The sequence below is a fragment of the Pygocentrus nattereri genome, chromosome 17 (genome assembly GCF_015220715.1).
Source record: "Pygocentrus nattereri isolate fPygNat1 chromosome 17, fPygNat1.pri, whole genome shotgun sequence".
Taxonomy (NCBI): domain Eukaryota; kingdom Metazoa; phylum Chordata; class Actinopteri; order Characiformes; family Serrasalmidae; genus Pygocentrus; species Pygocentrus nattereri.
The window spans coordinates 38063658-38080814 of record NC_051227.1 but is presented as its reverse complement, the minus strand read 5'-3'; the positions used below and the strand labels follow the sequence as shown (position 1 = coordinate 38080814).

Genomic DNA, 17157 nt, shown 5'->3' with positions numbered 1-17157 from the left:
CTCCATCATCAAAGATGAGAATTTGACATACACGACTGACTTTGCTCCCAGAGGAATCTCATGAAGAAAATCCAAACACCGTTCTTTATCCTTTCATCACCTTTTCATTCTTTTCTTCTTCCTGTCATTCTTTTCTCTCTTTTTAATTTTTTGGCTCTTCTTTCATTCTTTCCTCTCAGTCATCAAAGTTTCAAACTTCCTTTCTTAATTGTCAATCTTCTCTGTTTTATTGGTTGCTTATGAACATATTAAATATTAATATATTATATTGTTGTATTATTGTTAAATATATTAATATTGTTGTTATTATTATTGTTGTTGTTTTGTTTTGTTTTTATGTAATCTCTCTTTTAAGCAGACAGGCCCAGCTAAACCTCAGAAGAGACAAAAAACAATTTCTAAAAAAGCAACACAAGCACAATAAATTAATTAATTAATAAAATTAAGACATATAACAGAGAAACACACACAGCTATTAACAACAACAACAACAGTAATAATAACAATAACAACAATGACAATAACACCAATGACAATAATAATAATAATAATTCTCACTGCTGGTGACACACATTTATCTCAATAAACATCCAAAAATGAATATATCTTTTATTTGGGCTGTTATTCTGGCATTTTTAAATCAGACCTTCATTTGTCAGCTCTGTTACAGTAATAACATGAACATGAACTTTCACTGTTACACTGTTCATATTTCATTTTCTGAGTGATCCATTTCTTCTGTTTGAGCTCCTGAAGCTGTAAATTCAAGTTTGACGCTGTTCGCATGAGTTTCACGACCTTCATTTCCATCAACTGATCGAGTGACATGACTGAACGGAGGAAGGAGAAGAAGGAAAAGGGCTGAGTGGTGGTCAGCCTCCTGGGAATGGTTCTCCTCCTGGGCTGCTAAGGAGTTGGCGCTTCAGAACATGAGGAGGACCGCAGTAGAACCCTCCACGACCGGAACCGGACTTCACGAACGCTGAGACAGAAAAAGGAACCCAAGAAATCATTCTTCAGGAGAGCCTGTGGATACTGAACTCACTTCCTCTCCTCGCAGACAGCCGTCCACTAATGACCACAAGGGGGCGCCCATAAGCTCCGTTAAAAAGGAACAATGCAGAAAATTGACTTTCGCAGATGACCTGCACCTGATTCCCAGGCCTTCCATCCACAACTACCATCACGGCAGGGCCAGGTTGCTGGAACCATCTAGAAGCCTTGAAGAGAAGCTGGTCTGGACAGAACAGAGCTGAAACAAAGCACTTCTGACCCTGCACGAACCAAGTCCTGGACCGTGCCACCTCAGACACCTGCAAGCCATAACCATCAGGCTTCCTACAAAGACAGAAGCCTCTGGCAGCGAGAAGCTGACCAAAGAGAGTGAGGACGCCAACGCTGGCAGGAGGACAACCACCGACCATCTCCCACCTCCATCAAACGGGCATCTTCTGATCTTCAGCCTCTGTGTTTTACTCAATTTCTCAGTTTAAGTTTATCTTCTGTTCTACATCCTTTCTGAACTGATGCTTTGTTAAGACGCACCTGTGCAGGAAAAGAGTTCTACACCACAGGTATGTACAGCTTAGCAGCTCTAGAACACAAGTACACACAGCTTAGTACACGGCCATCCTAGAACCCGAGTAGACTCGACACCAAATCTTTCTTCTTTAGCTTAGGGGAGATGCAAAAAATGTGAATGACTGGTGTTGAAGTGAGAGAAAGATAAAAAAAATTAGTGGAGCTTTGACAGAGAGACTGGAGTTGGAGTGACAGACGGAATCAGCCGTGTTTGTGGTGTGTGTGTTCCTGTTAGCCTGTTAGCAATTTGTGTGTGTAGTTTTTTTGGGTATTTCCTGGCTCTGATTTAGCAGCACAACAGATGGAAACAGTAACCGTAAACAGTCTGATGAGGCCAGACCAGCGTGGAACGGCCCAGTACGGCCCAGAGAACCATTTTGCTCGATAGTAGAAAAGCGGCCTATGCTTCCTCTTTTCCTTAGGTGGACGAAGTACACAAATCATGTACATCCAAGGTAAAATATCACTCCAGTAAAAGTAGAAGTCCTTACTCTAGACCTCAACTTGAGTAAAAGTACTAAAGTATTTCCCTTCAAATGTACTTAAGTATAAAGTAAAAGTACTAAAAGAGTAATTCTGGCTCTGATGTCCTGTTATCATTTTTATAACCAGACTGGCTTCATGAACTCATTTCAGGTGAAAGTCCTCCAGCGTCTCTCTTGGTAAACCAGTCTTTTAATAGAAGGTCATTAATTAGTGACGCTGACGTCTATTAAAATGATCAGAAGCACAAAACACTGAAGGTAAACAGTTTCCATCAGGGAGAACCGAGTGGCTCTGAAATCCCTTTTTACACACAAGCAAAGTTTCAGTTTCAGATTTATTTACAACTTAGTTCCAAGTTTAAGTTGAATAAAAACTGGCTTTAAACTCAGGATCACAGATGAGCTCCTTTACTATGTTGATCTGTAGGTGTCTGTTCATAAACATAAACCAGCCCAAACTCATTTACTATAAAATGAAATGGTGTTTGTAGAAATTCAGAAAAAAGCCGCGTCAGTCTCGACTGCATATGTGGACATATTTCTATATTGAGCTCTATTTACACAAAGTTAGGTTAGTTCATCATTTATGTTGAACAGACTCTCCCAAAGTTTTACGCTGCTGCGCTGACGTTGAACCGCGTGCTGCACTGGGTCGGTCTGACCAACAGGTCAAAACCAGCTCTAAACAAAGTGACCGCTGGGCCCTGATTGGTGCTCTGGCTTTGTGCTTCTTTCGTTTTGACGTTACGTTTTTATACACACAGAAACCAAAAGGAACGACAGATTTCTCAAAATGTAGGAGGAAAAAGTCGGATATTAGACTCTGAAATGTAGTGGAATGAAAGGAAAAAGTCGCCCAGAACGGAGAAACTTAAGTACAGATACACGAAAAAACTACTTAAGTACAGTAACGAATTACATTTACGTAGTTACTGTCCACCACTGCTTTTGCATTGCTTCTACAGCAAATGGGTTTTGGACACCAGGACACTAACATTACTGCTACTGAGCGCTGATTGGTTAGTAATAACTACCCTTCCCCACCCTTGCTCATGTCCTTCTCACTCCCTTGATACAGCTACAGATAATCTCTTTTGTTTACTTTCATCTGCAATAAACCTTCTGTGTCCTCTCTCTTTTAGGCTGGCAAAATCCTCTTCAACTGCCCCCTGGCTGACAGGTGTCCTGCACAACAACCAGAGAAAGCCATGTTCCCAACTTGACTCAGATGTTTGCTCCTACCAGTCTCTCCTTTCTAGGTTCTCACTTCAAGCAACTGCTGCAAAGTTATCTTTCTACAGAGGAAAACTGGAAACGTCAGCATCTGATCCACAGGACCTCTTCAGCATTTTCTTCTCTCTCCTCAACCCTCTTTCTCCCTCGCCACCCTCTTCTTTCACCTATGAAGATTTTGATACCTCCTTTGAGAACAGCTCCTTGTCATCAAGCCATGTTCTGTTGGTATTTAAGACTGCTAGGTTCTGATCCTGAGGAAACCCTTTGCTTGACAGCTCTGATATCAGCAGCTACCAACCAGTATCACTGTTTTCTTTCCTCTTAAAAATTCTTAAATGTGCAGAGACTGCCCTCATAGCAGCAACCCAGAAGCTCCAGGCAGCACGATTACCCAAGATGTTATCAGTCACGGTCAACCAATAGATCCTCCAGTCTGTCCTCATCAACTTTGGAATCACTAGCTCTACATGGAAGTGGTTTGTCTCCTATGGAGGGGCGCTCTTGTCAGGTAACATGGAGTGGGTCCTCATCTGTGCAGGCTCTCCACTAATGTCCCACAAGGATCGGTGATGGGTCCTCTTCTCTTTTCACTCTACACTCATTTTCAGGTGATGAAATATCCTTTCCCAGCTTGATGGAGAACTTTGTGCTTTGTTCCTCCTTGAAGTTCCTATTTGAAGTACCATTGCTGTGCTAATGCTTTCCTTTCCACCTTCTGACACTGTTTTTCAGTTACATCTCAGCATGTCTGATCGATATCTCTTCATGGGTGGCCGCCCACCACCTGAAGCTCAATCCTAGAAAGACTGAGCCGCTATTCTTCCTTACAGGTCCGCATCATGATCTTATCATCTCAGCTGAGAACTCCTTGGCTGTTCCATGTGAAGATGCAAGAAGACTTCATGTGATTCCGAATGACTAGTTATCATTCTCAGTTCATCTTATGAACCTAACTCAATCATTTTAGTTTTCTCCTCAACTGGAGGATTCAACCCTTTCCCTCCCAGGAGGCCACTCAGGTGCTCAGGTGTCATCTCAAGTCTTTACCACTGCAACTTTTCCACGGCTGGTCTTTCTTTGCCATCAGGCCCTTGCAACTAACACGGATAACAGAAATGGACCAGCCTCTCCCTACGTTATTGCAATGGTCAAAACTCGATCTATACCTCAAGCTCTTCGAGTTCCAAGTACAGCTCGGCTTCACCCACCATCCTTCAAGATGCATGAAAGACGAAACCAAAAAGTCAGGTGGTGGACTTCTACCAGCTGTCCTAACAACAGACTCTCTTGTGTTCTTCAAATGCAAACTGAAGCACTTAAGCGAGCACTAATTTAAGTACTTCTTGATAAGTATGTATTGTATGGCACTTAAGCTATGTTTATGTATTTGTATTTGTATTTCTGTATGTATTTTTCCTTTAGCACTGGCCTTGAGCTCAGACAACTAGGATACTTTCTCTGAGTGAACAGCAAAGCTGTTGTAAGTTGCTCTGGATAACACATGAATTCAGTCATTTCAGCCATTATGTGTACATAAGGATACATTCAGAACATAAAATCCTATCTATGTTATACTATTTTATTTAATGCACTATAGTTGTATATTAGATTTTATTGATCCACCAAACACAAGCCTAAATGACTAACAGCATGATTTCAATTAAATTTTGTGCATGCAGATTAAATTTCAATGATTGTTTATAAATTCATCATCAATGCAACCAATTTGACATACACCACTGACATCGCTCACAGATGAATCTTAGCTGAAGCTACAAAGAAAATCCATCCACAAGCACATTTAAGTAAGTCCCGTTAAGTAAGTCATCAATTTTTCCTGAATGAGAACGTTCTCAATTAAACACTCACTTGTTAAACTTACAAAACTTTTAGTGCTGGATTGCACTAAAAGTCTGCACACATTAATAGCACTTACAGCTTTCACACTAATAGCACTTTCACACTAATAGCACTTTCACACTCATAACACTTACAGTTGACTGGGGCAGATCTAGCAGGGCAGAAATTTCCTGAACTAAATTGTTGAAAATGTGGCAGCCTATGACAGTGCCATGTTTAAAAGTCACTGAGGTCTTCAATACAATCTGTTCTACTACCAGTGTTTGTCTGTGGCGGTTGCATGGCTATGTGCTTGGTTTTGTACACCTGTCAGCAATGGGCTTGGCTGAAACCCAACTCAATCATTAGGACAGTGTCCACATACTTTTGGCCATATGATGTATAAAATATGTATTTTTAATAAAGTGGAAAATAAATGTATATCAGAGATAAGAGACTGAATTGTTCTGTGCAGATCTTCCTAACTTACGTTTGCGGGTGTTTCACAAAGCTCATTACACAAACTTGTTTATTAAATATCTGTCTATTGTTCTTTCACAACCTTAACATGAACTTTCACAAGATATCTCATGAAAGATCATTGCAAAATAATTTATGAAACGGTTTCCAGTCTCTAAGAGCACCAAGCTTCTCCATGAACTATGAAGCTGTGCCTGTAATTAGTCTACTATTATAATAATTACTGAATAACGTGTTAAGATTAATAAAAGAATAATAAGACAATAATTTAACAGGTTATTCAGTAATTATTATAATAGTAGAGTAATTACAGGCACAGCTTCATAGTTCAAGGGAAGGCTAGGTTTAACCATTAAGGGAACATTCTGGCTGATTTTCTAAGTGAAAATAAGTGAGCACATCCCTCTTTCTGCACATTTGTGACGTGACAGACCCAGTCAGACGCTCTTGGTAAAATCCAAGAGATGAGGCTTTGGAAAAAGGGATTGGAAAGAATTATAGCCATAGTACAGGCGTGTGTCAAATCCAAAATAGCAAAAAGGCAAACATAACCAGGAGGGCAAAGACAAAAGGCAATGAACAGAAATATAGAAAAAAAGTCCAGGACACAAAAAGGGCAACTGATAACGCAATAGAAACACCCAGTAGTTCTACTAGACTAGTCCAAAGCCTAGGCTTAAACACTAAACTAAGAAAGTCATGTGACAGGGTACACAGGTGAAACACATCAGTATTCAGGAGAGTTGGAGCCATGATTAGTTGAACGATGAGGTTGAACAGTCATATGATCTCGGGATTAAGGGATTCTTTGGAAATGGAGTCCCTGTGCAAGTCAGGGCCAGAAGGACGCGTGACAACATTCAAATGCGCAATTACTCTTGATTTGCTGAATTTAACGTACTGGGGGAAAATAAATCCTGAAATGTGCCTTTGCAAAAGTTCTTTTGTGTTTTATTCTTTGCAATATGTTAAACTAAGCAAATCGTAGACTAAAACTGCCAGAAACATGCCATATTCAAGTAAGTGCGTTCTCTGTAGATCATGTGTTAATTTATTTTCACTTAGAAAACCAACCAAATGTGTGATTTGACCATGAATGGGAATATTCAAACCGTTACATGCAACTGTGGGCCAGGATGCTCCTTTAACCGAGTAACCTGCTACCCTAATAATAGTAATTATTATAGTAGTAATATGCACATAAGTGAAGTGATAACCCACCAACAGGCCTTTGAGGTTAAAAATATTTAAATGCTGTGCACGGGCACAGGCTCATAGTGTATGGAGAGGCTTGGTGCTCTTAGAGACTGAGACAAACCGTTTTAGAAATGATTTTGATCAATGATCTTTGGTGAGATAACTTGTGAAATGGAGTTCATGTAAAGGCTGTGAGAGGACAGTTGACAGATATTTAGTAAAAGTGGAACTCCAGTAAATGTAAGTTGGGGAGATGTTGAGTAGATGACGATCACTTTTATCAGTAAAGGAAGAATTGTAGGCACTTTGTATTTTACTTCACCCTGTACAGCGAACGCACTTTAATATGGAATTTTTCTGCCAGTTTTTGTGTACCACTGCCATTTTTTTGCTTAGTTTAACATAATGGACAGAATAAAACACAAAAGAACTTTCGCAGATGCACATTTTACAATGTATTCTTCCTCCATTGTGTTAAATTCAGCAAATAAATAGTAATTATGCATTTAAATTTGCGGAAGCATGTTCTCTGTAGAGAACGTGTGAATTTATTTTCGCAAATGTCGTTTGATCAAACTTATACATATGACTTTAAAACTAGCACATCTGGTAGACACTCTTATCCCGAGCAACTTACAGTTTAGTCTTGTTACAGGTGTAGGTACGTAGTGTTGACAATCCTGCTGAAGGACATTTATTGGTGTTGGGTGGTGTGCCTGCCTGGGCAGGGAATCGAACCCCTGTCTGCTGTGCTGGGGCAGCCGTATGAAGGTCTAAGCTACAGCAACTGCTATGTTACATTTTTGTTCACTGGCAGAGACAGACCCAGGAATGGGGCAACAGGGGCACTGGCCACAGTAAAAATCTGATTTGTCCTTTAAATGTTACCTTCTTGTCACTCACCACCTCTATACTATTGGCTGATAAGGACACTCATCACCTGCTGGCAAAATCAGCTGTTCTGAATGATGAATATCCAGTCATGTCAGTTGAGGAGACTGGAAGTTGTTAATGCTGCATCTTTGCAGAGAGTATTTTATCTTTATGTTACAAATGTTTACAAGTTGAGAGATTTCGGGATTCGTGGCAGAAGGATTACAAAGAAAGATTACAGGAAAAGAAAGTTGGTTCGTAAATGATGAATCCCACTTATTATGAGCCAACAGTGTGACAAAGATATTTCTGCTTGACTTCAGTAGCAGACAGAAACCGGCAGTGATTAAAGGCTGTCTTGTGTTTACTTCGTGAAAAAACATCCTGGTGAAAACAGAAAGACGTTGCCCTCTTGTGGAAAGGTGGTAAAGTCCGTGTGAAAACCACACAAACCTCATAGATAGACAGACAGATGGCCAAAAGTATGTGACACCTGACCATAACAGCTATATGAGCTTGCTGGACACCTCATTCCAAAACCATGGGCATTAATTTAAATTAGCCCCCTCCTTTGCAGCTATAGTAGACCCCACTCCTCTGGGAGGCCCAGACCCAGATTCCCTCAGTTGCTGACGTCAAAATGGCAGAATCAAACACATGGAGTTTGGGATTATTCTAATGACGGCAGTACTGGGGAATACTGGAATACAGGAATACTGTCACAAATACAATAGGTTCCATAATTATTGGCACCCTTGCTGGGTAAGAAAATCATGAAAAATGTCTTTAAAATGTCTTTGTGGTTAATAAACTCAATCTCACACTGAAAAACATGAGAAAAATCTAAGCTTTAAATGAAGTAAATTTAGTCTATGAAGCAGAATTCCATATCAATAAATATTTTTTTAAACTAAATCAGGAATCACAATGACTGGCACACTTATTAGTATTATTAAAGCACTTTGCCTCTAAAGCAACTGCCTCTACATTTTTCGGGAAGCCAATTGTAAACAGAGTCATTCAGAATGGTTTGGTGTTGGATGCTCCTTTCTACAGAAACTTACTGAGTCACAATATAGAAACCAAAGGTCTGAAGAGTTTAGTACCTCAAAAAGTTCCCTCACAGAAAGTTATTACATGAAACTGTTATACATTTGCTGCCTGATGCCTATGAGATTGTTCTATGATCCTTTTGGGATACAATGCACTTTTAAAATCCATTATTACGGTGAATAGATGTAGAGTGTTGTACAAAGATGCTAGACAAAGCACTCCTTGTATGTCGCTCTGGATAAGAGCGTCTGCTAAATGCTGTAAATGTAAATGTTACAAGGCAAAGTAGTGCCCAAAGAAAACGGATTTTTCAGATTTTTTTACCGTACTATTTTAACATCAACATTACATACAAGCACTCAGAAGGCGCATGTAGGTGGTGGTTTTGGATAGTAAATAAAATGGCTATATTTGTGTTGCAGACATCACAACCCCTGGTTCCCATCACCTCCACTGTAAAGACATCTCAGTCTGTAAGTTCCTCCACAGCGAATCATTCCACATGAAACCACTCTGAACGACTTTTTACATCCTAGTGATTGAATTATGCATGCGTTTTCAAAAATCATTGGAATTCCCTTTTAAGCAGTCCTATAAGACTTCCTGTTTCAATGGGGAATAAATATGTATAAGTGGCACGGAGTCTAGTCCCAAATGGCTGTCTGCTTTCTACTATATGGATTTGCCTGTGTTGTTGCCTGCTTGCTTTCTTACCACCTTAAAAAAGCTACTCTGCCCATGCAGCCTGCCTACAAGCCCCGTTTATCACAGAAGACTTCACTGACTGACGCTGCAGCAAGTAGCTCTCCTCACAAGGCCACAACTCCGCCTGACCCCCTCAGGACTTTTAAAGGAGTGCTGGAGAGCTGTGAGGAGTTTATAGGTGAGCGCAAGATTTATTTGGTTCATGTCGTTCCATTCTGAAAAAGCTAAAGTGGCTTTTGTAGGTTATCAGCTACGAGGACCTGTCTCAGAATGGGCGGCTTACAAATGGACTGTTCAGCGCAAAGCCACCACTCTTCCAAAGGCACGTCTTCCAGTTCACATTTATCCTTTTAACCCTCAGCTTGGGGAAGAAAATACTTTTAAAGGAATTTTTCAGGGTAGGCCATACCACTCTGACTCAAGCCCTGTGTCACCAAGTGGGTTAAAGCTTAACGCCGCTTAGTGACACCAAGCGATGAGGTCACCTCAGCACCACCCAGTCCCCCGGGAGCACCAGCCAGCCAGTGCTAGGCCTCACAGTGCTGAGCAGGGCTCCAAGGAGCACCAGCCTTCCTGTGCCAGGTCCCACAGTGCCACCTAGGGCTCTGGAGAACACCAGAGAGCCAGTTCAGATTTCTCCTGGGCTTCCTAGTGGTCAAGGTTGAGCCAAAGTAAGCTTGCTCCGTATCTTGTCCTGCCTGTGGCTAAAAGCCCAGCTGCTCCCGTGCTGGTCCTCCTGGCTGCTTCAATTTTGGTTTCATCAAGCAGCTCCTGCACCGACTTCCCATTCTGTTTTGGCACTGGCTTCCAGAGCTCCTTTTTTAGTGCCAGTTCCCTGTGCATCCCTTGCGCTGGCTCCTCAAACTGCTCCTCCAGTACCCTGTCCCTGTGCAGCTCCTGTGCCTGCTCCCCATCCTGTTCTTGTGAAGACTCCCCCAAGCTTAATTTCCAATGCTGGTGTACTGTGCAGCTCTTGTGCCGGCCCCCATTCTTGTGCCAACCCCACAAGCTGCTCCTCAATTGCGGGTTCCCTGTGCAGCTCCTTTGCCGGTTCCCCATCCTGTTCTTGTGCCAACCCCCGGAGCAGCTCCTCCAATGCCAGTTCCCTGTGCCACTCCAGTAACAGCTCCCTGTCCTGTTCCTGTACCAACTCCCAAGTTGCTCCTCCAATGCCGGTGCAGCTCCTGTGCTGGCTCCCCATCCTTTCCTTGTGCTGACCCCTGAGCTGCTCCTCTAGCATCAGCTCCCTCTTAGCTACTCTGCACATGCAACCTACCTACAAGCTCTTTCCATTACAGATGTGCAGGCTCTGTGCTGCTATGCTGCATGTGGCAGCATAGCAATCAATTGTAATATTTTTTTCAACGAGCTATTTTGCTTATCTATAGTTTCTGAATTCAGATTAGAAGTTTTCCTGTTTTTTGCTTGAATTTTCAGTAGATTTATGCAGAAAGTTTGTCTGTCTCTGCCAAAAATGTAAACCTGGGTCGGGGATGGATCTTGCGGCAAGAAAATGATCCAAAACATACTTCCACTTCCACATAAAGAAAATATTCAGTGACCCCAGAATCAAGATTTTGAGGTCACCCCAGGCTAATGACAAACATAAATCGCATTAAAAACATTGCATTTAAAAGCTGTGTTTTAACATTGAAGTGGCAGCCTAAGCTAAAATCCCCCAAAAATTAATAGCCACAGAATAGCATCCATGCTTCATTGCATTAAATGAATATGGCAGCAAAAACAAGTCACTTTTCTTTATTATCACAATATGTGTGCTTTTCTTGCAAGATTAGAACCACATAATTATCTATTTTTAATGGATATTTATGAAGTTGAGATGAAAGTAAATACATTGAAAAGCAAAGTTGTGAAAAGTTAGGATCATGCCATATCATGCCATTAGGGGGCAGTCGTTGGCTGGAGGTTAGGGATCTGGCCCTGTGACCGGAAGGTTGCCGGTTCGATCCCCAGGGCCGACAGTCCATGACTAAGGTGTCCTTGAGCAAGACACCTAACCCCCAACTGCTCCCCGGGCGCCGTGGATAGGGCTGCCCACTGCTCCGGGCAAGTGTGCTCACTGCCCCCTAGTGTGTGTGCTCACTAGACTGTATGTGGTGTTTCACTTCACGGATGGGTTAAATGCGGAGGTGGAATTTCCCCGTTTGTGGGATCAAAAAAGTATCACTTCAAAAAAAAAAAAAAAAGTATCACTTAAGTAAAGTCATTCAGACTGGTGTGATGTGAGATGGTTCACTGTAGAAAAACTCAGACTCTTTACAGTGGTGGTGATGGGAACCAGGGGTCATGAAGTCTACAGCACAAATATAGTTTTATTATTTACTATCTAAAACCACCAGTGAACCACTATGTCCCCTGAGTTTTGTATGTAATGTTGATAATGGTAAAATAGTGGCAAGTCTGCAAAAATACATTTTCTTTGTGTACTCTTTCGCCTTAAAGCACACTCCATACACTTAAGATGCCTGGTTCCTATCATCACTGCTGTGAACAACTCTGACTCTGTAGGCCTATATTTCTCCAGAATGGACAGTGGTGGACAGTAAATGTAATTCATTACTGTACTTAAGTAGTTTTTTCTTTATCTGTACTTTACTTAAGTTTTTCCATTCTGGGCGACTTTTTCCTTTCACTCCACTACATTTCAGAGTCTAATATCCGACTTTTTCCTCCTACATTTTGAGAAATCTGTCGTTCCTTTTGGTTTCTGTGTGTATAAAAATGTAACATGACAAAACAAAAGAAGAGCAAAGCCAGAGCACCAATCAGGGCCCAGCGGTCACTTTGTTTAGAGCTGGTTTTGACCTGTTGGTCATACCGACCCAGTGCAGCACGCGGTTCAACGTCAGCGCAGCAGCGTAAAACTTTGGGAGAGTCTGTTCAACATAAATGATGAACTAACCTAACTTTGTGTAAATAGAGCACAATATAGAAATATGTCCACATATGCAGTCGAGACTGACGCGGCTTTTTTCTGAATTTCTACAAACACCATTTCATTTTATAGTAAATGAGTTTGGGCTGGTTTATGTTTATGAACAGTCGCCTACAGATCAACATAGTAAAGGAGCTCATCTGTGATCCTGAGTTTAAAGCCAGTTTTTATTCAACTTAAACTTGGAACTAAGTTGTAAATAAATCTGAAACTGAAACTTTGCTTGTGTGTAAAAAGTGATTTCAGAGCCACTCGGTTCTCCCTGATGGAAACTGTTTACCTTCAGTGTTTTGTGCTTCTGATCATTTTAATAGACGTCAGCGTCACTAATTAATGACGTTCTATTAAAAGACTGGTTTACCAAGAGAGACGCTGGAGGACTTTCACCTGAAATGAGTTCATGAAGCCAGTCTGGTTATAAAAATGATAACAGGACATCAGAGCCAGAATTACACTTTTAGTACTTTTACTTTATACTTAAGTACATTTGAAGGTAAATACTTTAGTACTTTTACTCCAGTTGAGGTCTAGAGTAAGAACTTCTACTTTTACTGGAGTAATATTTGACCTTGGGTGTCTCGACTTTAACTCAGGTACATGATCTGTGTACTTCGTCCACCTCTGAGAATGGAGCATTTCACATCAAACCACTCTGGATGAGTTCCTTTACATCTTCATGAGTTAATTCTGAAGATTTTTCCCCCCCACTAAATATATTGGATACAACCAGAAACCAACAGAAATGAGCTTTCTATTTTTTTTTTTTTTTTTTTAAAGCAAAGCTTTTATTTTGAAAGCTATATCAACTGGTGGCTCTCAGAAAAGGCAAAACTCACATTGTTTATTATTATCAGTTTTAATTAAGCTTTTCATTTTAAAAGTGTGCAGCTTAAGAAGAAAACGTGTCAGAAACGTTCATACGTGCTCCGTATATCTTAAAACACTTTTCCCTGTGTAGATTAAAACAAGCTTGGCTGCTCTTTTTTTCTGGGAGTCTAGCTTTGGACAAAACTCGTTCACATGTCAGAACCTCTGCGTGTAGAAAGTGGGTGCTTTCTGTTGTCGGCGCTGTTTACAGGTTTGTTTTTGTTTTTTGCTTAAAGGAGGGCGAGAATGATCCCAGCTTAGCTCCCACTCCTCTTATCACTATCTTAATCATCATCATCGATTCCCGGCTGCACAGATCCAGCAGATCCGGACTCCAGACTCGACTCCGTTTTCCCCACTCGACTCCCAGCGCTGCCAATCGGAGCTAAAGAGTTGTGTCCCTCCGGCCGCCATTAAAGGATACGACCCATGTATTCAAACAAGAAGCCCAGCGAGACTCTCCGCTGAGAAGCGGGCGAATGTTTCGTCTTCCTGCCGTGTTCGCAGTTCGGCTGTGGCAGATGTTTAGCGGAGCGTTTTCAGTGTGAACGCGCGTGTTCCGGAGAGCGGTATAGCGGTTTATTCGTCTTTAATTAACCGAACACTTCGGCTCGACTCGGCTGGCTGGGTTGCCAATCGGTTAGCAAGCAGGCTAAATGTTAGCTAGCCTGTTAGCTAAGGCTAGTGGCCGTCAGATGCTAACTACTCTGCTAAGTAAAGGGGGAGGGGTGAATTTACCTCCGACGGTTTAATTCATCTTATTTTATTTTAATTTTTTTATCGGATGCGTCACGTTTTTTTTATTTAAAAATAAGGTATTCAGTCTTTTTTTTTTAAAGCATAGCCAGCTTTCCAGCATGGCTAATCTCTGTTTTCCACAACAGCTGAGCGGACGTTAGCGAGTTGAACAAGAGGATTTGAAGAGTTAGCTGAGCGGCTAGCTAACTTGCTGGAGACGTCTTGACGGGTGATTGTGTTCCGAGAGTCGGGCTGAGGGCTGACTCGGCTTTTTCTGCCTCTGCCCGGGAAAGGTACTGGACAATACTCGCCCCCACCCCCCCCAAAGCTCCGTTGCCGTGCTTGTGAGATGATGGACAGACTGTCTTCGCCCTGAGGATGAGTTCTTGTTTCGTACCCAACGGGGCCAGCCTGGAGGACTGCCATTCTAACCTCTTCTGTCTGGTAAGGGATTTAACCTGCAGCCGAGACTAAAGCTACCGCGGAGGGGCCGGAGCCCGTGTCTTTTAGGCTGGCTGGCTGGCTGGCTATCTATCTATCCAGCGCTGTGTACCAGCTCACCCAAAGTGGCGGACGAGGCCTGTTGAGCTAAGGCAACGAACGTAGCTTGGCTAATAACCCGAATAGTACATGAGCGCAAACAAACAACGTGTTAAATGACGTTAAAGCCGCAGTCGCCTCACGACGCTGTCTTCTGGTAGTTCTCTATTTTTTTTGAGTAGCTTCATTAACTAATTTCGCTAGTAAACAGTGTCCACTAACGTTGCCTGGCGGTAACAAGTTGCAAGTTGGTGCTGAAAGTAGCCGGTAGTGGTCATCTTTATTCTGCTGAGCTTCACGTTCATATTGAACACTGGCCATTTGAGCTCTGGCGTTTAATCCAGCGAGTGAACTTGGCTTTTGCTCTATTCGTGATTCGTGAAATTTAAAACCTTCGAGGAACGTTACGTTTATTCACGGCAGTGTTGTTAAATGACACGACGAAGGACTGAAAATGATCGAAAGTGAAATGCGAGATGTTGTTATGTTGAGTATTAAATCGTTAAAATAAGTTTGTTCGCACGACCAAGTTGGTTTCCTATCAGTGACGGTTTAGAGTGGTTGTGTGTAAAGCAGGGCCCGCATATTTTTCCAGCCGTGCTGACTTGATTGCTTCTGTCTTAGCATTTGGTGTTTTTGCACTTTGGTGTTTACGTCGTGATCAGATTCCCAGCCTGTGTCTTGTCCAAAGATATTGCCCTGGTGCCGTCTTATCCCATATCTACCGACCTCTGGCACTGCTCAGCATAAATGGCGTTTATCATTTTCCAAAGTGGTAAAATATATTCATGTTGCTGCCTTGAACGAAGACCAAGTATTTCCTGCAGGGGGTTGAAAACATTTCCAGTCAATATTGTCTTGTATAACTGGAAATGGGCCAGTTCTATTTGTCTGACAGCGCTGGGCAGAGTAGCAATCCTGAGTTTTAATATTTCCGCAAGAAACTTATTATTATTATTATTATTATTATTATTAATGTTGATGTCGTATTATTGTTACTATTATTATCGCTACTATTAAACACTCATGCCCAACTGGTTCTGTGTGTTTGCTTAAGATATGCATAAGCTAAATAGCATCAGCTTACTTTTGAGCCCTTGGCAGTCAGCTGTAATCCCAGGTATACATTCTGCAAACCTCTTACTGACTCATGCACACGCAAGTTGTCTGCATTTTGCTCGACATGCATGTATTATTTTTTTTTCCCTGACATGTTTTTGCAAGGCTTCCTTAATGACCACATTGAAACAGTACACGTCTCTCTCTTTCCCTCTTTTTGACCTCAGGCTGACCTCACAGGCATCAAATGGAAGTGCTTCGTATGGCAGGGCCCCACGTCGTCCCCCATCCTCTTTCCAGTAACCGAGGAGGACCCCATCCTGTGCAGCTTCAGCCGGTGCCTGAAGGCAGACGTGCTGAGCGTCTGGCGGCGCCACCAGACTCCTGGACGTCGTGAGCTTTGGGTCTTCTGGTGGGGTGATGACCCTAACTTCGCCGAGCTCATTCACCACGAACTCTCGAGTATGCTCCTTGTCATTTTCCTCCCCACAGCTCCCTACTGTCATGAGAAATCAAAGAATCATGTGGCCAGCATGGTAGTACAAAGACCACTATCAATGTTAGGAAACTAAGAAACACAAAGTTTGCGTAGGAAGTCTTGCTGCATAGGCGCTGCTGGCTTTAGAGAGGGCCATACGTACAGCCAGCTGTAAATCAACTGCTATACTTCCAGCTTCGGTAGTAAGGACTCTGCACAAGTTCCTCTTCATTGAGTTGGGTGAGTTTAGCTTTTGTAAATAGCTTGTGGGTGTTTGCTCTCACTTGCTAGTGGGATCATGTTTCTGAGTGCAGCTGTGCTGAGCGCACCGCAGTCTTCATTTGAGGAATGGAGAACATGCAGATGCAGGGAACGGCTCTGTCTTGCTGTTTGGGACATGCTTATAAACTAGACAAGGCTGAACTTTACCTGTTGTTAGGAGAACTCCTGTTTTCTGCACTCATTATACACAGTGACTACTTGCAGAGACCTGAAAACAGCTGATGATGCCTTTAGCCCTCACTGAATCTGTGAACTCTTCCGCTGGGGAGTAATTTTTCAAGCAGGGTAGTTCAGTGCCTTGCTGCAAATTCCAAAAGCTTGGAGTTGAGCTCAATGTTTGGTTCCATGTTTGGTCCACAGTCTTACCCTGCTTGTTAGGTGGTGCCTGGTCCTACTGCTATAACTTTAAAAACGATGTTGTCATTAACCTGTCATGATAAAATGTTTCGGGCATCCGGCAGTGCATCTGTAATCATGATGTAGCTTCCAGGGGCGTTAAACTCTCCAACCATTTGGTTCTCATCACCAAAACTGCACGATTAACGATAGTTAGTTTCTCTGAAATTGCACGTCTCGCTCTTTGAATGTCTTTGTTTATTTGTTAATAGCAGAAGTTTTTAAAAATTGGTGAAATTCCTCGTTCGAGGCTTCATGTGACTTTCCTACCTGAGCATTAATTTGAAGGCTGGTGGGGTCCTAACAGATTATGCCGTACAGACACGGGGAATGTTTGATTGTTTTTGGTCTCGCTGCTCATAAATGGCTGTGTTTTGATTATGATTACAAAG

General features: G+C 42.1%; 1 protein-coding gene and 1 long non-coding RNA gene across 2 annotated transcripts in view; both read left to right on the top strand.

Annotated features, from left to right (window-relative positions):
• The first annotated feature begins 686 nt into the window (after nucleotides 1-686).
• On the top strand, nucleotides 687-5582 carry LOC119265761. Its single transcript, XR_005131714.1, has 2 exons — nucleotides 687-1574; nucleotides 3209-5582. It is a non-coding gene; the product is annotated as an uncharacterized LOC119265761 (long non-coding RNA).
• Nucleotides 5583-13506: 7924 nt separating this feature from the next.
• Nucleotides 13507-17157, top strand: part of med13b (mediator complex subunit 13b) — a 36239-nt gene continuing 32588 nt past the window's right edge. The window contains exons 1-2 of the mRNA XM_017711025.2: nucleotides 13507-14454; nucleotides 15837-16071. Coding sequence (XP_017566514.1) covers nucleotides 14389-14454; nucleotides 15837-16071 — 301 coding nt within the window. The 5' untranslated portion in view covers nucleotides 13507-14388. The remainder of the gene's footprint in view (nucleotides 14455-15836; nucleotides 16072-17157) is intronic.